Here is a 26330-nt window from a genome sequence, read left to right on the forward strand (position 1 = left end):
GACCTCCCCTTCACAAAACCATGTTGCTTCTCACTAATAAGTCCACTTATTTCCAAGTGGGAATAAATCCTGTCTCAAAGAATCCTCTCCAATAATTTCCCTACCACTGATGTAAGGCTCACCGGCCTGTAATTACCTGGATTATTCTTAAACAAAGGAACAACACTGGTTATTCTCCAATCCTCTGGGACTTCCCCTGTAGCCACTGAAGATATAAAGATTTCTTTCAAGGCCCCAGCAATTTCCCCCTTGGTCTCTCTCAGTATTCTGGGGTATATCTCAAGTCCCTGGGGACTTGTCTACTTTAATGTTTTTCCTCCTTTTTGATCTCAACATGACTCAAACTATCTACTCATCCTTTCCCAGACTTACGCCATGTGCTTCTTATCTCATGTTCTCTCATTTTTGTCTTGTAATAATAATCTAATGCCTTCTGGAAATCCATGAAGAAAGTAACAATGGACTGCTTTTAAACATCATGTTGGTGATTCGCAATAAAAAATAACCAGATGGGTCGGACATGTCCAAACCTTCACGAGCCCCACTGATTGATAATCACTGATGCCCGAAATGCTGCCCTCTGTGTGGTTTCAGTGTGAATAGATAGTGAAATAAATCAGCCACTAAGAGGTTTTTCTCAGTCTGCTCTTTATTCAGCACCTTAAGTTTTCAAATACCTACAAAATATGGATTCAGTTTTAAAAAACCATTAATCACCTTGAAAGTCTCCAATAAAACATTCAGCACTGACTCAGTACAGTTTTGAATAGATGTTTTGTCCTTTTGAAAACTTTACAGCAAACGTTCCATTCAATCTACAACAGGATGCATTAGAAACCTGGTGGGCTGCCCTGGAGACCCTGACCTTGAGAACACTGATGACTGTGATGACCTTCAATCTTGCTTACTACCGTGGTATCCATAATGTGTATGGTCACTTTGCAATCCCTGGCCACAGTGATACACTTGATCTTAGTGTCCCTGGACATCTTGCTGTGTTTGGCCCTCTTTGGTTTTCTTCCTCTCCTTAGCAGCCCTCATATCTTTGAACCTGGCCATTTTGTTGTCCCTAATCTCCTCAACCATCCTGGTCAGTCCAGCAGTTCTGGTTTGTTCTAATCAGCACTTTGCTTTTTTGTCACAGGGAGAACAGTGTGAACTCATCACATCTCAAAATCTGAGTACAGAATCCCAGTACAGTGCTGGGGGAACCTGTATTTATATAATTTCTTTCAGGACATTCCAAAGATTTCAGTCACTCAAGGCTTCATGAAATGTAGCAAATTGTTGACATGTAGGAAAACTGCAACTAATTTGCGCGTAACTAGGTCCAAGAAGCAGCAACACGATAAATGCTCAAGTGATAGTGGATGCATTTATCTCAGCAGGGCATTGAGTGAAAAATGACCTATTTTTTAAATAGTGTCATCTGTGCTGAGAGGACAGCAAGGGGCTTTGGTTTACTGAGGAAGCAGCCAAGAAACAGCACTTCAACAGTGCAGCACTCTGTAGTACTGCACCGGTGTATCGGCCTAAATAATGTGCTCAGGCTTTGGAAATATTAGTTAACATAACAGCCTTCAGCCACAAAGGGAAGAGTACTACCCACTGGGCTATGTCTGAGAACAAGTGATCCTGCAGATAATATGTTAAACTGAGGCTCACTTAGCTGCTCCAGGGCATTAGCTGGATTTTTAAGAGCAGAGGGACATAAGAAATAGGAGCAGAAGGAGGCCATTTGATCCTTTGAGAGCTGAACTCAGCTCAACTTCACCTTCTCATCCCATCTCCATATCTCTTGTTTTCTTAGTCCCCAGTAATCTATATATTTTGTCTTGAAATTATTCATTGGCCGAGCATTCACATTCCTTTGGAGGTGAAGAATTCCAAAGATTCACAAGCCTTTGAGTCAAGACCTTTTTCCTCATTCTAGTCACCCAAAATAGGTCTCCTTGTGATTTGTTCCAGCTTTATTTTTGTGCTAAATAGCTGCTACAGTTACATACAGCAATAATTACCTTCCAAGGAGAAATGCACATGAAGCACTTTGAGATGTTTCTAAGAGGTGTAATAGGCCACAGTGATGCCTCTGATTTCTGTGCTCCAGCTGCCAGCTAAGATGCCCCCAAAAGTCTTTGGCTATCATTGTGACATTGAGATTGTTTACTTTCCTTGGCGATGCAAATGTTCCTGATACCTTTGATCTCAACTACTGTGACAATAACTTGCATTTGTATAGCACCTTTAAAATTGTGAAGTTCCAAAAGGGCTTCGAAGCAAATTTGACACTGGGCCTCAGGAGATATTGACCAAAAGCTTGGCCAAATAGGTCATATTGAAGGATTGGCTTGAAGGAGGAAAGAAAAGTGGGGAGGGATAGAGAGGGAATTCTAAAGCCTATTGACTCAGCAGCTAAAGATACAAGTGCCAATGCTGGAACAATTTGAAATAGAGATGCTCAAGATGCCAGAATTAGTTACGGGGCTGGAGGAGGTTACAGAGATACGGATGGGTGAGAGCAATGTGCAATTTGAAAAAAAACAAGGCATTGTTTAACCAGATAGCCATGAAGGGTAGTGGGCACTGGGGTGATGGGGGATTGGGACTGGCCGCACATTAGGGTACGGCACCAGAGCTTGGATGAACCTTATTTTATTTGAGTGGAAGATGGGAGATCAGTCAGGAGCACATTGCAATAGTCAATACCAGAGGTAGCAAAACTATCGGAAGGGTTCAATCCGAGGATGGGCTGAGGCTGGAGCAGAATCAAATTATGTTGTGAAGGGGGAAATGGGCCGTTTTAGTGATAGGGCAAATATGTGGTTGGAATCTCATTCTAGGGGGTTAAATATAGCACCAACTTTCTTCATAATTTGGTTCAGCTGTTGATTGTTGCCAGGGAGCGGGAAAGAGTTGGTTGCTAGGGAGCAGGGTCTGTGGTTTGAGCTGAAGACAATATCTTCAGTCTTCTCAATATTTAATCTGATTATCCAGCACTGGCTGTCTGAGACAGTCGAGAGAGAGGGAGGTAAGCTAAATTTGAGCATGGCCCACCTATGTGATATCACTGAGGGGCAGCATGTGGATGAGAAATTGTTGTCATCCTGTTGTTCCCAATCACATGGAAGTCCTAGTTTCTGAACTCCTTGTTCTCCTTGGCCTTTCTGACACCCTCTATCTCCTTGATGTCTCTGAATGTTTTGGTCTCCTTGCTAGTGATGCAGCAATTAGAGGAGAAATGGATTTCTTCATTTCTTTGAAGCTAAAGGTTGCTGAATAGCGTCCTTCATCCTCAGAGTCTGAGAAATGGATCATTGACATTCCATGTTACTGATCACTGAGATGAAGAAGGCATCACATATTCACTGGATGAGCAAATTGTATTTTCCTAAAGCTGTTTGTTAAAAATCTGTTTGAAATGTTGTGCATTGAACAAAAGTTTCCGAACACTCTAATATTCCTAATCTCTCTGGTCTCTACAACCACTGTGATTCCTTGTAAAACCTATGCTCCTTACTCTTGTTTCCTATTCTCAGTCATTTGGACTTCCTCCCATTTTTTGGGGTAAATAGTTTATTCTGTTTGTGTCAAAAGGGTGACCTAAAACACCAGTTCAATGCAAAAAAAAAATGATGTGGTAACATATACATAGATTTCTGACCACATTATTAGTTTTCAAAATAATTGACAACCCCTTCTGTGTTAATAGCAACTAAAACAGAGCAATTAAGCAGCACAATCACAGTCATGCTTGAACTCCCTGCACTGATGTTCTTCTATTAAGACCAAAGGTACAAAACATAAACTAATTCATCACAATTTCTGTTACAACAACTCTGAATAGAAGGAACTAAAAAGATGTTTCAGCTCTACCTCAGTCTTATATCAAAACTGTTTTGCTGTCCTTAAGATGTTCTGATCATACCATGGATTGATTGTTTACTTTGCTTTTTATAGCCACTCAATGTGTAACATCACAGTGTCACACAACATAAAAAGAGACCATTCAGCCCCTGTCTGTGCTAGCTCTTTCTCAGATCTATCCAATTAGTCCAATTCTGTTTGGTGTTCACAAAGTTCACAAAGCCCACCAAATTTTTCTTCTCAAGTAGACATAAAATTCCCTTTTGAAATTTTCTGTTACTCTGCTTCCACCACACTTTTAGACCATTTTTATGGTCTCTTGATTGGGCTTGGCTATTCTTGTGTGAATTTATGGGTAGTTTTGTGTAGAGGGGCTCCGTCCACTGGAAACTGGGTAAAAATTGCTCTGACATCATTAACTCTTATGACCTTGAGGAAGAGGGGTCAAAAAGATGAGATGGCAACATTTTAAATGTAAGTGGTTCCAATATCTCTTGTATACTTATTGGGTGGGATTTTTCCGGCCATTCATGCCAGCAGGATCCTCTGGTCACACTGTAGATACTCCCTCACCATTGCTTTCCCAGTGTGAGGGCCGCATTCAGTGGGAAATCCCATTGATAATGGCAGGAACAGAAGATCCCGCTACCGGCCACTGACTAGATTCCCTCCTTGCTACCACAAAATACGTGGTGGGTTGCACAGAAAATCCTGCCCATTGTCTGGTGTGGCACAGAGTTGGGCAAGTTGGTAAATTCCCACATTGTTCTCCTTTGAGCAGAGAAGGTTATGGGGAGATTTAACACAGTTTGAAGGGTTTTAATTAAGCAGATAAGAGGAAACTGTTGGCAATTTCATGAGGAGTAGTAACCAGAGTGAGAAAGCACTGGAGGCTGGCTCACTGAATATATTCACAGTTGAGTTAGATTGATTTGTGATTGATGAAGGAGTCAGAAGTTTAGGGGATCAGACAGGAAAGAGGAGTTGAGGCCACAATCATATCAACCATGATCTCATTGAATGGTGGAGCAGGCTCGAGAGGCTGAATGGCCAGCTCCTGCTCTGAATTCTTTGTATTCGTAACATCATTAGTGAAGAAACCAATGAAAATGTTTGATTGCAGAGAGTTATGATGAGTTGGATGGTACTCTCTAAAGCGATGCTGGAAGAAAATTCAAGGGAACTTTCAAAAGGGAATTTGAGAAATACTTGGAAAGATTTGTGTGAGAATGAAGAGAGAACAGAGAAGTGGTGCCAATTGGATAGCTTTGTGAATGAGCTAGCACAGCACGTTCTATGATTCTATTCTATGATTTGATCCCCATTCTAGACTGTTTCAGCAGGAAGGAAAGAAAAAACGGTTAGAGTACAAGAACTGACCTAACCTAAGGAAGAGAAAAAGCAGCCAAGAATCCTGTACCCATCATGATCAAGTCAATCTTGTTGCAAAGTGAATGTATGTACATCAGAGGAGGACAAAATGGAGCTTGGCAGCAATGCCTGCATGGGCTGACGACACCCTACATAATACACTGACTAGGTGCACTCATCAAGGATGAGTCTTTGGCCAAATAACATGGAGTTGACTCCCAACAAGAGCTGCCAAGGCCTCTCAATGGTAAATTTCACAGCTAATCAGAATAATTCCCATTAAAACCCAGAGACCATTCAGCCCAACTTGCCTGTGCCTGCTATCAAATTAATCCCTTTACTTTTTTTCAGTTTTCATCTTTAATTGCCCTTTTCTCTTTTGGAATTGAGTTAAATCTTCTTCCAACACTCATTCAGACGATGGATTCCTGATCAAAATAATTTGCTATGTGAAATATTTCTTCCTTATCTCCCCATTGGTTTCCTTGCCAGTGCTTTTAAACCTGCATCATTTGATTGCTGACCTTCTTGCCTGCATCTCTCTATCGAAACCACTCATCATTTTAAACACCTCTGAAATCGTACAGTCCCACATAATAAAGAATGAATGGAGCTCATCACAGGTTAGACTTTCCAAGTCCTTTCCTGCTACCACCAGTACATACTGGAAAACTTTTGGGAAAAGAGTGGGAAAACTTGGCTAATTTGGTCATTATGAACCAGTGATCATGGTCAGCTTCCTCAGAAGGTGGGGGGATTTTCCTAAAGTAAAATACAGACAAGAAAGTTTGACATCAGGGAGTCACTAGGAACCTCTTAGCTGCCAGAATTTCACACATTGTTGGGATCTACTTGATAATAGTTTGACCTAATGACTCCACTGACCTGGTACTAAACTAGTAGCTACCAGCGACTAGGTTACAATATTTATTTAAAAAAACACTTTATTTACATTAATTACAATAACACATACTAATTCACAAGAAGTCTACTTATTAAAAACTTTTTATACATTGAACATAATAACCAGTTTAGTCACTTTTACTTTGTACACTTCTCTGGAGGAGTTGGTGAGGGAGGAGATTTGGAGGTTAGCAGGGTAGGGGGTTAGTGACAAGGAGGCAGACCTATATCCAGTCCTCATAGTGATGATGTTGTGGAATCCACTATCTCTCGGCCATTGCAAACAGTCGGCACATAGTGCACAGCAGAACCTGCAAAGAGAAATGACAAGATTTAGTTCATGATGTTGCTTCCCATGCACTGCCATGGCAACCAGCAGTCCGTCAACAAGTGCCAACACCAAAAACAGCAAAGCATAAAGCCACTTGGCAGCTGTATGTGCAGCTCTAGTGGCAGAGATTGCCTCAAGGATTAACATTAGTAAAGGTGCACCCAAATGTCTGCTATCTCTCACAGATAGAAAGGTGATGTTTTTGTGTTTATCGGGACCACAAGCTCTCACAGCAGGTCTTGTGCACATGTTGGACACATGCGGTAATACGGGAGCTACAGTTGTCCTCACTATCTTTTTATTTGTTCAGGGGATATAGGCATCACTGGCTGGGCCAACATTTACTGACCATCCTTAATTACCCTTGAACCAAATGATTTGCTGGACCATTTCAGAGGGGCAGTTAAGAGTCAACTACCTTGCTGTAGATCTGGAGTCACATTGGGTAGGGATGGCAGATTTCCTTCCCTAAAGAACATTAGTGCCAGTGGTTTCATGGTCATCATTAGACTTTTAATTCCAGGTTTTCATTGAATTCAAATTTCACCATCTGCCATGGATTCCCCCAGCATTATCCTGGATCTCTGGGTTAGTAGTCCAGTGACAATACCACTATACCACTGCCTCCCCCTGTCTCCCTCTGTCTTTTGTTAGACTCATGGAGGGAGAGGTTCATTGCTCTGTCTCCACACATGTATTCATCATGTGTGAAGACTGGTCAGTGGGGTGTGAGGTCCCAGCTGATACCCAAAGGGACTATACCCCAAGATTAGCCAGTAGCATGGGGAGAGGAAGAAAGGAAGTTACTGGTGCAGGATGAAAACACTCCCAATCTGAGCACCTCAGGTCATCTACACAAATGTGAATGAGTGTAGAGTGAATGACAGTCAGTGGAGCTGTGGGCAGGTCGATCCTGTCTGTAATACAGGGGCCAGGCCTGGAGAGCGGGAGAGACTCACCGTGCGAGTGGACAGCCCCTGAGCCGGTCACGCTGAAACGACTGGTCGCCACTCGGTGGGTGACCACGTTTTTCTGAGGCTGGAAGAGGATGATGTGGATTTTGGGAGCAAACAGGCAGCCCAATACAACAGAGCCACTTAGACTGACAGAGATACACATTGTGGTGGTCTGGACCTGTGAGGAGAGAGAGCAAGAGAGTCAGATCAAAACCAGGTCCCTGTTCAGACACTGCTGCCCACTAAAACCCAAGCTTCTCTTCCCATGATAGAGCCAGTGCTCCACTAGGGCCAGAATACCTAGTCATGGAGATGGAAACAATGCCTTAACACATTCCCAAAGAAAAGCACAGAGTGCGTAACATCATCTCCAAACCATGACAGCTTGAACTCATCATTTATTTCACTTGATGTTAGTGGGATCCTACTGTGCGTGCTGAACTGGTTGGTGTATTACTGGAAGTATAATAGTCTTTCCACTGCTAAAGCAATTTTTTGGCTGTGGAAGACTTTGGAATGGTTTGGTAATGTGAACTGCAGGTAACTCAAATCTAAAAGAAACTACCATCCTCTCAGGGCAGCTAGTGAAGAGCAATAAATGCCAGCCTTGCCAACATTGCCTGATGCACCCCCACGTAAAATGAGCAGAAATAGTTCCAGATCTTTTCTCTTAAGGTGAAACCACAGCTGATCAATGACTCAACAACACATACCCAAGACAACTGCTGCCTTCATTTAACTACTAAACCCAAAATGAACAATTCATCAGCAGCATATATTATTAAACAGTCAGATATGAATAAGAACAAAGAAAAATAATTACTTATAGTTATAAAAATCCAACAGGATGTCAATTGGCAGTGTTCTTTATGGAGCTGAATCTGACTCATTGTGACTAGAATATTATCAGTCACTGTTTGATGATTAAGATAATGAATGTTACAGTTCCAGCTTAAAGAAACATCTCTTAAAGCTCTTCAAAATTTGCCACTGTCTTTTACTCATAGATTTGTCAAAGATATAGTGATCGTGACCAGAAATGGTCACAAACGTGAGGGACAGACTGAAAGTCATGATGGAGAAGGTGTAAAGGAAACCAAATAGACAGCCTCATGGAGTCAAATATCGGGAGAGAGTAGATGAGGCCACTGGGCCATATACGGAGAGAGGGTAGCTATCGTAGGGTTGTGCATGGACAGACAGTATAGGAGGTCACATGGTCATACATAACTGGAAGTGAGGTCAGGATCTGGCCAATCGATAGCTGGCGATAAGGGTAGGTGCAGACTGGGTGACTCACAACTGGGTGGGGATGTGGTGTATAAGTTTCAAGATTGGAAATTGGATTGATATATGGGTTGGCGGAGAGAAGTAGATTTAAACCCAGTGAGCAGCATGACTGCTCCTAGAAGCAGCTAAGGGGAAACTAGGGCAGGCAAGGAAGTGCATGGAGTGGAGACAGATGGGGTGTGGGCATATTGATTGGGGTACATGGGATGGGGGCACATGGGTGAGGGCACATGGGGCAGGGGTACATCGGGTGGGGCTACATGGGGTGGGGGTACAGGGGGCAGGGGTACATGGGATGGGGGCACATGGGGTGGGGGCACATGGGGTGGGAGTACATGGAAGGGGCACATGGGGTGGAGGTACATGGGGTGGGAGCACATGGAAGGGGCACATGGGGTGGGGGCACATGGGGCAGGGGTACAGGGGGTGGAGTACATGAGGTGGGGGTACATGGGATGGGAGCATATGGGGTGGGGATACATGGGGTGAGGGGTACGTGGCGCAGGGGTACATGGGGTGGTGGCACATGGGACAGGTACATGGGAGGGGGCACTTGAGGCAAGGGTACATGGGAGCGGGCAAATGAGGTGGGAGTACATGGGCTGGGGACAGATGGGTGAGGGGGTGAAAGGAATATCAAGATATTCAGACGGGGTGACATGAGATAAAGTGAAAATGGGCTTTGTGGGGAGCACTGATACGGTTGAGTATCATGTTTCCGTGTTTTTCTGAGGTGCTGAAGTTGCCTCCACTGCTAAAGTGCATTGGAGGGAACCGGAGGAAGCTTTACTCTAATATATGTGTTGTCTGTGTGATAAGTGTGTTCGATACTCACACTCTGTCTGGAAAGGGAAAGACACTTTTTCCAAACATGCCTCATCCCAAATCCTAAGTCAAATCATTGAGCTGATGGAGGATCCAGCTGAATGTCCAAGGTGGGGACAGGTTAGAGGAAACGAGAGATACTAGGGCATAGGGAAATGGTTGGCACTGTAGTGAAAGGAGAGCTGGTGAACCCTACCTGTGAGGATTTATAAAAGATTAAATAACCTATGGAAAATCACAGCCCAATCAGGGCTGAGGTTGGCACTCAGAACAATGGGGTAAAAATCAGAAATGTCTCCAAAGTTAGAGGCATCTGGTAAGTAAATGTTTAGTAATCAGCTGTGAGGACTGGTCTAAGATTGGTTTCTTGCTGGTAGAATAAATACCTTGGTGCGCTGCTTACCCTATAGTCACTGGAGGTGACGTAGAAGATTGGCAGGAAAGCCAGCCAGATAATACATGTGGTATACATGGTGAACCCAATGAATTTGGCCTCATTGAAGTTCTCCGGGCACTTCCTCGTTTTAAAGGCGTACACAGTACAGAGCACAATGAGAACCACGGTATACGTCAATGAGGTCAGCATGCTGGACTCCTTGGTGTTGCACTTGAGAGTGACTATGTCCCGTTTCTCGAGTGTTGTCTCCTTTCTGGTGCCTGGTGTTTCCACCACAAGCCAGACAGTGACGACAATCAATTGACAAGAGATCAATGCCAAACAGATCACCACTTGGGAGGTTGGGCTGATGCATCGTGGTCTCTGAGTGCCATCTTTTACCCCGTTGAAGATTCTGGCGATGCGATTTGTCTTGGTGAGGAGGGCCGAGTAGCAAACTGCAAAGGACGATCCCAATCCCAGACGTCGCAAGGTACATACTGTGGTGGATGGTTTCGCGATGAAAATGAGGGTCATGCTGTAGCACATCAGGACTCCGATGAGAAGGATGTAACAGAGCTCACGTCCAGATGCCTTCACCACTGGGGTGTTATTGTTTTTCACAAAGATCCCAATCACACAGAGGGTTGAAATGAAGCCAAGGCAGGAAATGGTGATGGGCCCAATGGCCCAGGCATCCTCCCATTTGATATACTCTTCTGGAAGGTCATAGCAACTGCTGAGATCCTCAGTTGGCCATCTTCCTGGCCCACAGTCCATGCAAGTGAATTCATCGTACAGGAATTCATAAGGATGACAGGGAATGCAGAGCCAACAGCAGACATCTCCTCGCTGCATACTCTTGGCTTCATTCTTGGCACAGGGATCACTGCACTGGGAAGTAGGGATGGATGCTTCAGCCCAGGGAATCAAGCTGCTGTTCAGTGTGAGATCTTCACCCCAGTACCCCACTTTCTGATAGGAATATCTCCCACCCTTCGACTGGTAATTTAAGATATTGTAGCGGCCAATTCCATCTCCAAATGTATCAAATCGGATTTTACTCCTTGTATCGTGGGGTCGGAAAGGAGCTGGGGAGAAAAGAGAAATAGATTGACATGATCTCTGAGGTATGTTAACGCAGTGAGATAATGGGATCAAACTAGCTCAAACAGGATCAGACAGTAGGTAATGAGATTCTGACTTTGCCAAAGTCAAAGTTCATCACACCATCCAGTGTTCACTGTGCAATGTGTGTCCCTTTAAATAAAAGCAAATGAAGACCAGATTCCAGTTCAATCCTTCACCACCTGGCTAAAAAATTCGGAAGACAAGCAGTTCCTGGCTTGTCTCCTCCTCACTAGCCCTGAGCACTGAGGCAAATTCCCACGCCTAACAAACTGCCCTCTCTGCTGATACTAGCTTCCTCAACACGGAACTCGAATCAAATCAAGGTCTTGGCCTGTGAGTGATATCACTCAGTTTCACAGCGACTATTGGAGAACAAATTAAGGGAGGCCTTGCAGGGGGGAATGGAGTTGGTGAGAATGTGAAGGACGGCTGAAAGCGAGGTGGGGGTCGGGCAGTCCGTTCCTGACCCAAGCTGACTTCGATACATCCAGCTCGGAGCCCTCGTCCCAGACGTCCACAAATCATTTCGCTGCTACGGTTCACGTGTGTGCAGACAGATAGCCCCACCCTCAGCAGTTAAGACCCGGGACAATACACGTCCCATGATGACCTGACTTGAGATGCGGGAAGAAGAGTGAAATGGTGTGACAGTGCTGAAAAATCTGGGATAGTTGGTCACCCTGAACATTCTCAGGGGTCAGTGCTGTTGTGTCCATCCCTTGTCTGACTAACCTCCTGTCCCATTCAGGAAGTCTCGCTCAGTCTTTCTGATCTCTGAACCAACCACTGCCAGTCAAATCTGGCCTCACATTTAACATTCACCCTAATGTTTGTGAGGGTGAATAGGAAAGGACAGAAACTGAGTAAATAGGAATAACGTGAGCAGAACGCATTTGGTGAAACAGTCAGAGCACTCTCTCATGCTGCTGCACTGTCCAGTGTGTCAAAGATCATGAGGGGGTCGATTTAATGTGGGGTTCATGTGACTATCAGATCAGCCATGATCTTATTGAATGGCAGGTAAGGCTCAAGGGGCTCAATGGCCTACTCCTGCTCCTAATTCATATGTTCAATGTAATATTCATCCTGCAAACATTGCTGTACAAATTATCCAATCATTTGTCACTTTGTGGTTAATGAGACTTTGCTATGTGCAAATTGTGGGGTTTCCTACATTTAAACAGTGACTACACCTCAACAGGCTGGTATTGGGGCTGAGGTGTTTTGGGATGTCCTGAGATTATGAAAGGTGCTCCAGAAATGCAAGTGAAGCCATGAGGAGGAGTTAATTTACCATCAAAGTGAACTTTGATGATGTAATCCTTGTAAAACTTCTTTCCATTCATGGGCTTGATGTTATCACAAGGCCTGGTGCTGTTGGGACAGAGAGCCTGGTGCATGTTGTGGAGGGCATGAGCCATTGCATACACTGCATTCAAAACAAACATGATCTTCGTCTCCTGCTCAAACTTCACTTTGAGGGAGTTCCTCCCACAGTCAGGTGTCCTTAAGCTGCAATGGAACTTCTGTTCCCAAAACTCCCGAAACCAGGAATTCCTGGTGTTGTTGTAAGGGTTGAGGTTGACGAAATAGGTCGTAAACTCCTGAATGTTGTGGGATGCCAACTCGATAGTTATGGCCCCATTGGCTGCCTGTTCATTGCCTTTGACCACGTTCTCCAGCGCACCCCAACCATCACTGGCCACCCACATGAAGGACACATTGAGCCTCCGAGCAGCAGCCAGCAGCTCCCGAGCATCCTCGCTCTTTGTGAACAGAACCACCACTTTGGCATTGGGCTTCTGCATCAAAGCTTTGATCACTCCATCATACGTCTTCTGGTTCATGGAGCGGCCCACCTTCTCTGAGGTGGCGATGCAGATGTTCCTAGAACGAGCTTCCTGTTCAAAGGCCTCAATACCTGTTTCACCATAGTCCCCCTCAGATGCCACGGTGGAGACGTACGTCCAGTTGAAGAAACGTAGAATGTCAGACATGGCTTTCGCTTGGTAGAAATCAGGAGGTACAGTTCGCGCAAAGTAATCGTAGCGCGATTTATCACTTAGCTTGGCACTGGTTGAGGCGTAGCTGATCTGTGGAATCTGGAACAAACGCAGCAAGTTGGCCACCTGGAAATGATGAAAAGAAGAGTTTTGTTAGAATGTCATCTTGAGTGGGAAAGCCCCGGATGAGAGGTACTCGCTGCCTGGATGCTTGGTTACGCAATGTGTTGTGCAGAAATTCCTAAAATTCCCAAATATAAACTAGACTGTAAAAGACTACTTCTTCCAATTGCTCCTGTTACAGAGACTAAGCCAGTCAGGTTCAGAGTGAATATTATAGAAATCATAGAAACCCTACAGGACAGAAAGAGGCCATTCAGCCCATCGAGTGTGCACTGAGCACAATCCCATCCAGGCCCCACCCCCTACATATTTACCCACCAATCCCTCTAACCAATGCATCTCAGGACACTAAGGGCAATTTTTAGCATGGCCAATCAACCTAACTCGCACATCTTTGGACTGAATACTGTTTGTCACAACCCTGACCCTGACTGCTGCTCTACCTCAGCTCTTGTATTGGACTTGGTAACCCCAGTTTGGGACATCACGTCTGGCAGCAGGAACTGCTGTAAAACAAAGAGTTTATTCCCATCGGTTACAAAACAGAGGTATTGAGCTGTCTGCTGCTAATAAACATGCACCATGTGCTTTGTCACACCAGTGCTTTTTTGCCTACATTAATAATACCAATTCTCACCCCACCCTACAAACAAGGAACATTATTTGAAGAGTCCGGAGCTATAGTTGATTCTTTTCAGCTCCATAATTCATACGTCTAGTAAATAAGCTGTTAAATCGAGTTAGTTATGTACCATCCTTTGAAACTCATCCCTTCAGTGCCTTAGTGATCCATCAGAGAATCTGTTATATTTCAAAGGTCCCTAGTGTTTCGGTCTAGTGGATTATTATAAATATTTCACAAAGTTCTTTTCAATACTGCAAATGCTGGAAATACACAAAAATCGAAAAATGCTGGAAATACCCAGCAGTTCAGGCAGTATCTATGGAGAGGGAAACAGGGTTAACGTTTCATGTCGTTGGCCTATTGTCAGAACAGAAGGAAAACTAACAGATTCGAAGCAAATACAGAAATGAACATTCTCCCAAAGGTGCTGAACTGGTGGGAAATCTGTTCTAGATCCCAACTGTTTTTTCAGTGCAACTTCAGACCTGAATCTCTGTACTCTGTGCAATGAAGAGGTCCCAGTCACAAATCTCATTAAAAACCCAGGGGGTGGGACCTATTTGTGGCAGAGTGTGACAGTTCTGGAACTCTGAGCATGAGCAGTTGTCCCGATCTGTCAGTGTCCCTGATCGCTGGCCAGCCCGGGACCCCTGCAGTGCTGCCCCTCCAGCAACCCCCATGGCCCATCGCGGCCACCACAGCAATTCCCAGGCCAGCCCTGACCCCCTCCGTCCCACAGCACCCTGATGTATCGCTCACCACCCCCCCAGCTGTTGTAGATCCCCTGATACTCACAACCTCACCCTGGCAGACTTCCCGCCCACCCCTGCTGAAACCCCTCCATCTCCCTCAGGGTCAGACTCCCTTCCCCAGCCCACCCCAATTGCTGCGCCTCCTTCAGCCCAGACTGATTCCCATGCAGAGTGGCAGTGGGACGCTCCACCCCCACCAATCGCCCTTAGGCCCTGCCCAGAATAGGCCCCACCTCCTTGACACTGCCTGATGCCCAGTGGGCAGTGCCAAGGCACCCCCGGGCATGCACACTTTGACCCTTGGGCAGTGCCAGGGGGCATAGGCTGACACTACCAAGGTGCCCATGGGGCATGATCCCCTACTGCCTGACCCCGTGGGAGGCCTGATTGCCCCCCACCTCTTCATTCCGGAAGAGTCTCCTTCTAATTCCCTGAACATGGGGAGCTAGTCTAAACCCTGCCAGAATGATGTACTCCTGATGGGGTGGGAGATTCAGTTGGGACCTGAAAGTTCCCAATAATTAGATTGAAAATACTATTAAAAACAGATTCAAATGACTTACCTGCCTTCCCCCCGGTTTACATCATGGTCTGACCGGCGACTGTTCACCGACTCTGGGAGATGCACATGCATTCCCAATTCATGCACAAATCCTTGTTCAAGGCCAGCGACGCGCATCTCCCACCCTGACCCACCGAAAAAGTTGCGGGTCACGATGGGAGAATCGCAGCCGGGGAGTGTGGAAAGCAAAGCTGTATGAGGGGATGGAAGGAGGGAGTAACTAAATGACCAAATGAATGATGGTGCAAGGTTAAGGAGTTGGAGGTTGGACAAGTAAAGAACCAGTTGATGGGTCCAAAGGAGGGGGAAATACCAACTGCAAATTGAACAGCAATTATCAGCTAAAATTGTTGAACTTAATATAGAAGGTAGTAAAGGTCTTCCTAACATCTGTTTTAAATTCACTTTTAGTTCCTTTAAATTTAACTAAAATGCACAAAGTAATTTGTATTTGTGCCATTAGTTTATTCACCTTATCATGGATGTTTGTGGATTCAGGTAACAAGTTATTTCCTTTTTTAGCTGCCCTTCTTTGTGTGGGCTTTTTTCACCAATGCACTATCATCATTAAGCCTCTGTCCCTTCCTGTCCCATTCTGCTCATCTTTACCCAAATCACTACCCTGTTCTATTATCGCAATGTTTCTCTTCGGACTTTCAAATCACCCTTCTCTTGACTTGTCTCAAAGGTAGTCATTTCTGGACTTCTACTTGAACCATGAGCAAATTGGCACAGGGTCCAGCAGATTAAAGAGTTGAATGCATGACTCAAAGAGTGGCAGGGGGAAGAAGGGGTTTCATGGACACTGGCATCGGTGCTCAGGAAAGGGGGAGCTGCTGTGTTAGGATGGGTTTCACTTAAACCACGTTGGGGCCAATGTCCTGATGAATTATACAATCAGGACTGTGAATAGGGCTTTAAATGAATGGGGAGAGGACAGGGAAAGGAGGGTTCTGGTGAAGGGAAATTCTAAGATCCGAAGAGAAACGTTGTGACAATAGAAGAGGGTAGTGATTTGGGTAAAGATGAGCAGAATGAGCCATGAAGGGATAGACGGTTTAACAGCAGTCATTCATCGGTGATGAAAGCCCATGCAAAGAAGGACAACTAAGAAAGGAAGTAGCTTGTTACCTGAGTGCACAAAGCATCCACAATATGGTGAATAAACTAGTGGCACAAATACAAATAAAAGATTTAGATCTAATCACCATTACGGACACATGCAGCAGGCACCCAATCACCCAAAAGCTCTGTGGAATTACAAATAATCAGAGGCCAGCTAGTAGGTGGTTGGAAAAGCATCCAGTGAATTTTACAGGCCATCCTCTCCCATCTGCAAATCCATAAGCAGGGACACATAAATTTTTCCCTTTGGTTACAAGGTGACCAAGGCTGGGAAATAAATATTCTTGGGTACCCAGCATTTTTTAGGATGGACAGAATAGTAAAGGAAGATAGTCATCGCTAAAAGTAAATAGATTCATAGCTTCATGGAGTCATAGAGATTTACAACATGTATACAGGCCCTTCGGCTCAACTTGTCCATGCTGCCCTTTTGAAACCCCTAAACTAATCCCAGTTGTCTGCATTTGGCCTATATCCCTCTACACCCATCTTATCCATTTAACTATCAAAATGCTTTTTAAAAGACAAAATTGTACCCACCTTTACTACTACCTCTGGCAGCTTGTTCCAGCCACTCACCACCCTCTGTGTGAAAAAAAAAACCCTGGACGCTTTTGTATCTCTCCCTTCTCACCTTAAACCTATGCTGTCTAGTTTTAGACTCCCCTACCATTGGGAAAAGATATTGACTATCTAACTGATCTATGCCCCTCATTATTTTATAGACCTCTATAAGATCACCCCTCAGCTTCCAACGCTCCAGAGAAAGAAGTCCTAGTCTATTCAGCCTCTCTTTATAACTCAAACCATCAAGTCCTGGTAGCATCCTAGTAAATCTCTTCTGCACTCTTTCTAGTTTAATAATATCCTTTCTACAATAGGGTGACCAGAAGTGCACAGTGTATTTCAAGTGTGGTCTTACCAATGTCTTATACAACTACAACAAGATGTCCCAACTCCTGTATTCAATGTTCTGTCCAATGAAACCAAGCATGATGAATGCCTTCTTTACCACTCTGTCCACCTCTATTAAGGAGCTATGAACATGTACCCCTAGATTTCTTTGTTCTGTAACTGTCCCCAGCCCCCCACCACTAACTGAGTAAGTCCTGCCCTGGTTCAATCTACCAAAATGCGTCACCTTGCATTTGTCTAAATTAAACTCCATCTGCCATTCGCCAGCCCACTGGCCCAACTGATCAAGATCCTGTTACAATTGGAGAGAACTTTCTTCACTGTTCATTATGCCACCAATCTTGGTGTCATCTGCAAACTTACTAACCATGTCTCCTATATTCTCATCCAAAACGTTCAAGGGTAATATAAGGACAGTTCTGAGAAAGGATCTTGGCTTAGAAGGTCAGGAAGATCAGTATGGGCAGAGAATAGGAGTAGGAAAAGTCATAAACTGCCAGTGGGAGTATTTTATAGATCACACCCTGCCTCTACCCAACAGTAATTATAACGCTGGACAATAACTTATTGAAGTTTGTTGAAAAGGCAAAGTGATAGTTGTGAGGAACATTAATCTTCATTTGGACTGGACAAACCAAATTGGTAAAGGTGGTCTGAAAGATAAGTTTGTAAAATGCTTTCATGGCAATCTCCTGGAGCAACATATTATGGAAGCAACTAGGGACAAATCTAGATCTAGTATTGTACAATGGAACAGGGTTAGTTACTAATCTCACAGTGAATGATTGGGAAATAGTGATCATAATACAACAGAATGCTACAGTAAATTTGGAAGTGACATAATTCAATCATAATCAAGAATTTTCAACTTAAACAATTACATAGATATGACAGGAGAACTGGCTAAGGTTTATTTCATAAATAGAGTAAAAGGTATGAGAGGAAAAACACAACAGAAAACAATTAAAGAAATAATCCAAAATATTAAACAAAAATACATTCCATTTAAAAGCTAAAACTTGGCAAAAAAGATCTCTCTGTGACTTAGTAAGGAGGCTAAGGATAGTGTGAAATTAAAAGGTCTGTGAAAGCGATGTAGAGTGATCTGCACTCTTCATATCACTTCTCCCTGTACCTGCTAAAGTAAAAACAATAGTCACCTATTGATCTGCTGTACTGAGGCTGAGGATAGCAATGGGAGCAAATACCTTCCCCACAATACTTAACAAGCAAACGCCTTGGAAATCCCACAGACCACAAAATGGGCACCTCAGCAGCCCAACATAGCTCTGAACCACAGCACTCACAGAAACAGGGACAAACCAACACATCGCAATGTCCTCACATGGTCCAAAATTTCTACACATCCCAACATTTCCACGCAACTTCACAAAGTCTCGCACACCTATCGAATCCAACTTTCTCTCATAGAACTATGGAAAAGTTGCAGCACAGATGGCCATTCTTTCATTCATCCCTTAAATTTGTACATTCCACAGCATTCATACAGAGTTCAAAAATACAAAAATACCAGGATTTACTCCAGTTTTCACGCAAATTTGGCACTTAAAAAGTTTTTGAAAGAATCGTCCCCAGTATTCCAATAGACCCCAACATTCCCACACAACTAAATATTCCAAAGGAGTCCAACATTTCCACACAGCCCAAATATTGCTATGGAATCAATATTCATATAGATGCCAATATTCCCAAAGAGACCAATATTCTGCCAGATCCAAACATACATACACAGCCCAATTCTCAGACACCAACATTCCCATAAATATCAACATTCCCATAAATATCAACATTCCCTCAAATATCCACATTCCCAAAGACACAAACATCCCCACACACTCCGACAATCCCACACACTCCGACAATCCCACACACTCCGACAATCCCACAAAACTCAACATTCCCACATGCTCAAGCATTCCCATGGACACCAACATTCCCTCATATTTCTACATTTCCACATACTCTGACATTCCTACATATTCCAACATTCCCACAGACACCAACATTCCCACTGTCACCAAAATTCCTGCAAACTCCAACATTCCTACACATTCCAACATTCCCATAGACACCAACGTTCCCACGGACACCAACATTCCCACACACTCCCAACACTCTCACACACTCTCATACACTTCAAACATTCCCATACACTCCAAACATTCCCACACACTCCTACATTCCCGAAGACACCAACATTCCCACACAGTCCAACATTCGTGCACACTCTCATATTCCCACACACCGACATTCCAAGATTCCCACACACTGACATTCCCACATACTCGAACAATCCCACACACTCCAACACTCCCACAGAAACCAACATTTTCATAAACCCTAACATTCCCACACGCTTTAACATTCCCTTGGACACCAGCATTCCCTTATACTCTGGCATTCCCACATACTTCAACATTCCCACATACTTCAACATTCCCACCATCACCAAAATTCTCATAAGCTCCAACAATCCTATACACTCCAACATTCCCAAAGACATCAATGTTCCCACACATGCTCAACATTCCCATACACACCAACATTCCTATGGGCACCAGGGGGCTGACTGGGGCTGGGCATCTGGGTGGGGAGGGGTTGGGGATTGCTGAGGGAGGTGGGAAGGGAGATCGGGGCTGGCCAGGGCCAGGTGTGAGGGGGCATGGAGGTTGCCCGGAGAAGTCCAGGAAGCCAGTGATAGAGGGGTGGGACGGTCAGCGATGGGTCACGAGGCTGGTCATCGATTGAGCTGGCCAGTAACTGGGAGGACGGCAATGCAAGGCCACTGCACATGTGCTGATTTCCACTCTGCCAGATTGGCACACGCACAGTGGCCCACTTAGCGCTATGCTGCCAGTCTCTCTGGAATAGGCCCCGGGGCAGGGTTTTCAATGTGAATCTCACTAGAGCACTATGCAGTGCTCAGAGTGTGGGAGATTCATTGGGAAAATCATGTTAAAAAAACCAGCAGGAGTTACTCCAGTTTTCACACAAATTCGGCACTTAGGATGTTTTTGGAAGAATCGCCCCCAGTATTTCAAAGGACCCCAACATTCCCACACAACTTAATATTGCAAAGGAATCTAACATTCGTACACAACCCAAATATTCCTATAAACCCCAATGTTCCCACAGAGTCCAATGTTCCATCAGATCCAAACATTTCTACGCAGCCCAATTCTCAGACACCACACACACACTGACGTTCTTACACTCTCCGGCATTCCCACAGACATCAGCATTCGCACATATTCCGACATTCTCAAACACACTCCACCATTCCCACACACTCCACCATTCCCACACACCTAAATATTATCATACAGGATGTCTTTCCTACGGAATCCAAAAATTCCTGCTGGCCTGTACCTTTCCTACATTCCAAACGTTTCTACAGATGTCAACATTCCTACAGAATGCTACAGTTGCCCTCATCCCATAATTGTTATAGACCCAACCTTCCTACAGACTCTAATATTCCCACATACTTGTCGTTCTAGCTTTTCCAGGCATCAGGCACACTGGCATTTGTCTAACAATGTGGAACATTGTCCTGATATGTTTTGTCTATTAAATCGACACTTATTCAGCAGTAACCTGTCCAGTCTGGGTTCTATCAGGGTTACTCAGCTCCTGGCCTCATTACAGTCTTGGTTCAAACACGGACAAAAGAACTGAATTCCAGCGGTGAGGTGAGAGTAACAGCCCTTGACATCGAGGCAGCATTTGATCGAGTGTGGCAACAAGGAGCACGAGTAAAATTGGAGTCAATGGAATGAAGGTGAAAACTCTCCACTGATAGGGGTCAACAAAGGAAGATGATTGTAATTGTTGGAGCTTCAGGACATTGTAGCAGGAATTCCTCAGGGTAGTTTCTGAGGTTGGATTATCTTCAGCTACATCATCAATAACTTTTTGTCAATGTTTGTTGATCAATATGCAATGTTCAGCATAATTTATGACTCCTCAGATTCTGGAGGATGCAGTCCTTGTCCAAATACAGCAAGACCAGGACAATATCCAAGCTTGGTTGATAAATGATAAGTAACATTTGTGCCACACAAGTGATAGGCAATGACCATTTCCAACAAGAAAGAATGTAACCATTTCCCCTTGACATTCAATGGTATCATCATCGCTGAATCTCCCACTCACAACATCCTGAGGGTTACCATTGACCAGAAATTGAACTGGACTAGCCATGTAAAAATAGAGCAGGTCAGAGGCTAGGAATGGTGCAGTGAGTAATTCACCTCCTGACTCCCCAAAAGGATATCCATCATCTACGACATACAAGTCAGGAGTATGATGGAATACTAACCATTTGCCTAGATGGGTGCAGCTCCAACAACACTCAAGAAACTTGACACCATCCAGGACAAAGCAGCCTGCCTGACTGGTACCACATCTACAGACATCCACTCCCTCCACCACCGATACACAGTGGCTGCTGTGTGTGCCATTTACGCAATGTACTGCAGCAACTTGCTAAGACTCCTTTGGCAGCAGCTTTTAAACCCCAATGTTCCTACAATTCCAAACATTCCTACAGACCCCAACAACTCTACAAGACCCAAAATTTTTTCCGTCTGAGTAGAACAAAAACATCCACATTCTACAGACTCCAGTGATCCTCAAGATCCCAAAATTCCTTATAGATCCCAGTAATCTTTCAGCCACTAATGTTCTAAACACACCAATACATTTCAACACATCAAAATCTTCATACAAATATCAGTATTCCTGCAATTTTCTCATTCCAACATTCTCACACAATGCAACATTCCTGCAAACCCCATCATTCCCCACATCCCGTAATTCCTACAACCTCCTGTTCCAAGAAGCATCAACATTCCTATAACCAAGCATTTTGACACAATCTGAAATATCCCACCCACTTCCAACACTCCGAAACACCTCAACATTCCGACATGCACCAATTTTCCCGCTAACCAGAACATTCCAACAGAAACCAACATTCTACTGATCCTGACATCACCACACATCCAAATATTCCCACATTATCGCAACAATCCAAATAGTACATTACAACCTCCAACATTCCTACAAAATGGAATAGAATCCCTACACACACCAACAACCCTACACATAACATCCCTACACAAACCAACACTCTTACACATACCACCAACATCCCTGCACACACCAACAACATCCCTGCACACACCAACAACATCCCTGCACACACCAACAACATCCCTGCACACACCAACATCCCCCCTGCACACACCAACAACATCCCTGCACACACCAACAACATCCCTGCACACACCAACACCCCTACACACACCAACACCCCTACACACACCAACACCCCTACACACACCAATATTCTTTCAGATGTCAAAGTTCTACAATTCCCAGCATTCCTAATGAGGCCAACATTCCTACAAATTCAAATATTCCTATTGTGACAATTACACACACACAACCTTCCTTGAGGCTACAGCATTCTTACAGATACCAAAATTCCCACACACCCAATATTGCTGCAAATGTAACAGCTACACCATGGCCTAGCCACAACATCCCTACAAAGCCCAACACACTGACAGGCCCCAATATTCCTACAGAACCTAATAATTCAACTGAAGTATGTTTGAGGAGTTGTGTTGCTAACACTCCAGGATTGGCCTGAAGTCTCCAGGAATTGAGGAGCACTGTGGAACAGTGGTTAGCACTGCTGCCTCACAGCACCAGGGCTTCGGGTTCAATTCCGGCCTCAGCTGACTGCGTGGAGTTTGCACATTCTCCTGTGTGGGGTTCCTCCCGCACTCCAAAGATGAGCAGGTTAGGTGGATTGGCCCTTTCTGTCAGGGAGTTAGTATGATATGATTACAGGGATAGGGCCTAGGTGGGACTGTTGTTGGTGCAGGCTTGATGGGCCGAATGGCTTCCTTTTACACTGCAGTGATTCTATTCCATGATTTGAAGATTAACCGCTAGGATACTGTTGTGTGCCTTAAAAAGATTGGCCAGGAGTCTCCCGACTCCAGCAGTGCAGCAGGCCAGGAGATATCAGCGGGGAGATCGCGAGTCTTCCAGGCAACCCTTTTAGACATGATCAGCCCCACGCTGCAAATCGGCACAAAGCTGATTACCATAGTGAAATTCCAATTTCAATATGAATAGCGGGCGCGGAATTGTAATCTCCAGGTCCACTAGTTCCCCCTCCCCCTCCACCCCATCACTGGAGAGGTTCCCACCAGCAGGGTTTACTTCCACCCCCAATCAATGGAGATCAGATGTGGTCACCCCACTGGTGGGGACAATGGACAATGTTGTCCCCTCGGAGGTCAGGGCAGAGGGTGGTGCCCCTCGGTCTATGCCAACCTGGTACCCTGGCAGTGCCAGTGGACATGGGGGTTGTGGGCAGTACTGGCCAAAGTGTGGGGGGGGGGCACAATCAGGCTGGCCATTGTGGGGCTGGCCATGAGGGGATGGGGGATGTGGTCAGGTCTGGCTGGGGTGGGGGGAGGGAGCGGGTCAAGGCTGGCTATGGGAGGGTCAGGGCCTGGCCATGGGGGGTAGTTGGGGCTGGCCATGGGGGCCAGTTGGGACTGGCCACTGGGGGGGGTCAGGGCTGGCCATGTGGGAGTGGTCATGGCTGGCCATGGGCAGCAACGGGCTGGCCATGGGGGGGTGGGGGATGGCCATGGGGGGGTTCAGGACTGGCCTTGGGGGGGGCGGTATGGTCAGGAATGGCTCATGAGGCTGGCCTGAGGTGGGGGGTTGGGGAGGTCGGTGATCTGGGTGAGGGGTGTTGGAAAACAAATCGGTAGGGCAGCCATCAGGAGGCCAGTGGTGGGGGGTGGCGTGTGGCAGAGTGCGTTTGCCAACCTCCCCACTGACTGATTGGTGCATGTGCAGCGGCTCGCTCAGTGCACTGATTCCAGCCTCTCCAGTGGGATGAGATCCCGTGTCTCCACTTACCAGTGTGAATCTCCCAGAGGCATTGTGAAGATTTTTCGCTAAATGCTCTGAAAAATGGACAGGAAAGTCTCCCATTTTCCTGCCTGTTAGGCACTTAGTTTTGTTTTGGGAGAATCCTGGCCATTTTGTTTTGATGTGGAGATGCCGGCATTGGTCTAGGGTAAACACAGTAAGAAGTCTCACAACACCAGGTTAAAGTCCAACAGGTTTATTTGGTAGCAAAATCCACTAGCTTTCAGAGCGCTACTTCTTCATCAGATAAGTGGGAGTTCTGTTCACAAACAGGGCATATAAAGATACAAACTCAATTTACAGAATAATGGTTGGAATGCTATCTCCACTCACATTGTCTGTACTTAAGATTTGATTAGCAGTAAAGACTCACATTCCAATCATTATTCTGTAAATTGAGCTTGTGTCTTTATATGTCCTGTTTGTGAATAGAGCTCCCACTTACCTGAAGAAGAAGCAGCACTCCAAAAGCTAATGGCTTCTGCTACCAAATAAACCTGTTGGACTTTAACCTGGTGTTGTGAGACTTCTTACTTTTTTTTGTCATTTTCTGTCATTTACCAGATATTAAAATATTGAAAATGGGGAGAATGGCATTATTCAATTGGATAATGTATCTAATTGTTCTTTAAAATTTTTAGGTGTATTATTAGTGTAACAAGTAGGCTTACATTAACACTGCAATGAAGTTACTGTGAAAATTCCCTCATCGCCATACTCCAGCACTTGGTCAGGTCAATGCACCTAACCAGCACATCTTTCAGACTGTGGGAGGAAACTGGAGCACCCAGAGGTACACATACAGTGGGATAGGTATCCCCATTGGTACGCAGACAGTGAGATGTCTGGTGTTGGGGTTAATGGGGGTAAAGTGTTTCCTCAACATTGACAAGTTGGCTAGTAACAGGATGTATTCTGAGCACACTCAATCTGCATCTATCATATCCCCACACATCAGGAAGATAAGATTTCAAAAACTCCATATTCCCTCTATTGCCTCAATAAATGTCTCCATGAAATTCCTGTGAGATGCTTCCACTATCCATTGCTATAGTGTTACTAGGGGCGGAGGACATCTCACATCCACAGACCTAGTGATGATGTTTGTTTCAGAGTGTCTCTGAGGGAACGTTCCTGGCCAGCAAGCAAAGGGATTGACTGGTGGGAATGAAAACCCCAATACTTTCTGTCACCAAGCAGCAGCGCCCCCCACTCCCCACCCACCCAAACTCAGGGGTCTGCAACAAGCCAAGTACCCCCCTCCTCCTGTTGGCTGAGCTCTGGAACGGGCAGTCCACAGCTGGTGTGATCTTGTCCTGAGCTCCCCATTGTACAGACTTGGTAACCTCCTGCTCCCGTACCCAGCACTACTCCCTGTGGCCTGGGCCCTCCCTCTGTGTGTGAGCTCCAAACAAGGTGGCCTCATATGTGAGCACAAAAAAGGTTCACAGGAAGACTTTTAATATTTAAAGCTGGTGGGCTGGAAACTGGTCTCTACCCACAGCTCGGACAGGGTTCAGAGTGAGTCAGGATTGGATTCTGCACTAGGCCTGAAACCAGTTCTTGTTGAAGTTCACAGCACAATTATTTTAATTCTCATTGGAAAATTCTTTCCTGGAATCTCTATCGCTTGGTTTGAAAGTAAAAATCTTGTCAATATTTTCTAAAGGAATGGACATTGAAAGCTGCTCCAATGGGCTAGTTATTCACAGTAAGAAGTCTCACAACACCAGGTTAAAGTCCAACAGTTTATTTGGTAGCAAATGCCACTAGATTTCACCCACTCACTCCCCACTCACCTGATGAAGGGGCAGCGCTCCTAAAGCTAATGGCATTTGCTACCAAATAAACTGTTGGACTTTAACCTGGAGTTGTGAGACTTTTTACTGCGTTTACCCCAATCCAACGCCGGCATCTCTGCATCATAGTTATTCACCGCCACTCTGTTTTTCTCTGCTGCTGAAGACCAGTTTCATCCTCTGCGTTTTGTACCAGCTGAGGACAGTCCAGATGCTTTACAGTCATTGAAATACTGTTGAAATTCATACACAGCAAGCTCCTAGAAACAGCAATGGCCAGGCGTTACAGTGCAAGGCGTGTGGCCCACAGCTTTGTGCGGTTGTATTGAGATTGTACACCAGCTGCCAGGAGGGGGCAGCATCTGCCAAGCCTGGTGGCGCCATATTCTCTG

General features: G+C 45.1%; 1 protein-coding gene across 3 annotated transcripts in view; it reads right to left on the reverse strand.

The window, feature by feature from the left end:
* Positions 1-661: 661 nt before the first annotated feature.
* The window catches only part of LOC145340124 (metabotropic glutamate receptor 2-like), a 65706-nt gene continuing 40037 nt past the window's right edge, over positions 662-26330 (reverse strand). For all 3 annotated transcript variants that reach the window (XM_080184561.1, XM_080184554.1, XM_080184568.1), the window contains 4 exons: positions 12342-13176; positions 9944-11007; positions 7429-7603; positions 662-6449 (listed from right to left, as the gene is read on the reverse strand). In XM_080184561.1, the coding sequence (XP_080040687.1) occupies positions 6376-6449; positions 7429-7603; positions 9944-11007; positions 12342-13176 (2148 nt within the window). In that variant the 3' untranslated portion in view covers positions 662-6375. The remainder of the gene's footprint in view (positions 6450-7428; positions 7604-9943; positions 11008-12341; positions 13177-26330) is intronic.

This window comes from Carcharhinus amblyrhynchos, chromosome 3, assembly GCF_965287045.1.
Source record: "Carcharhinus amblyrhynchos chromosome 3, sCarAmb.v2.hapA, whole genome shotgun sequence".
Lineage (NCBI taxonomy): Eukaryota > Metazoa > Chordata > Chondrichthyes > Carcharhiniformes > Carcharhinidae > Carcharhinus > Carcharhinus amblyrhynchos.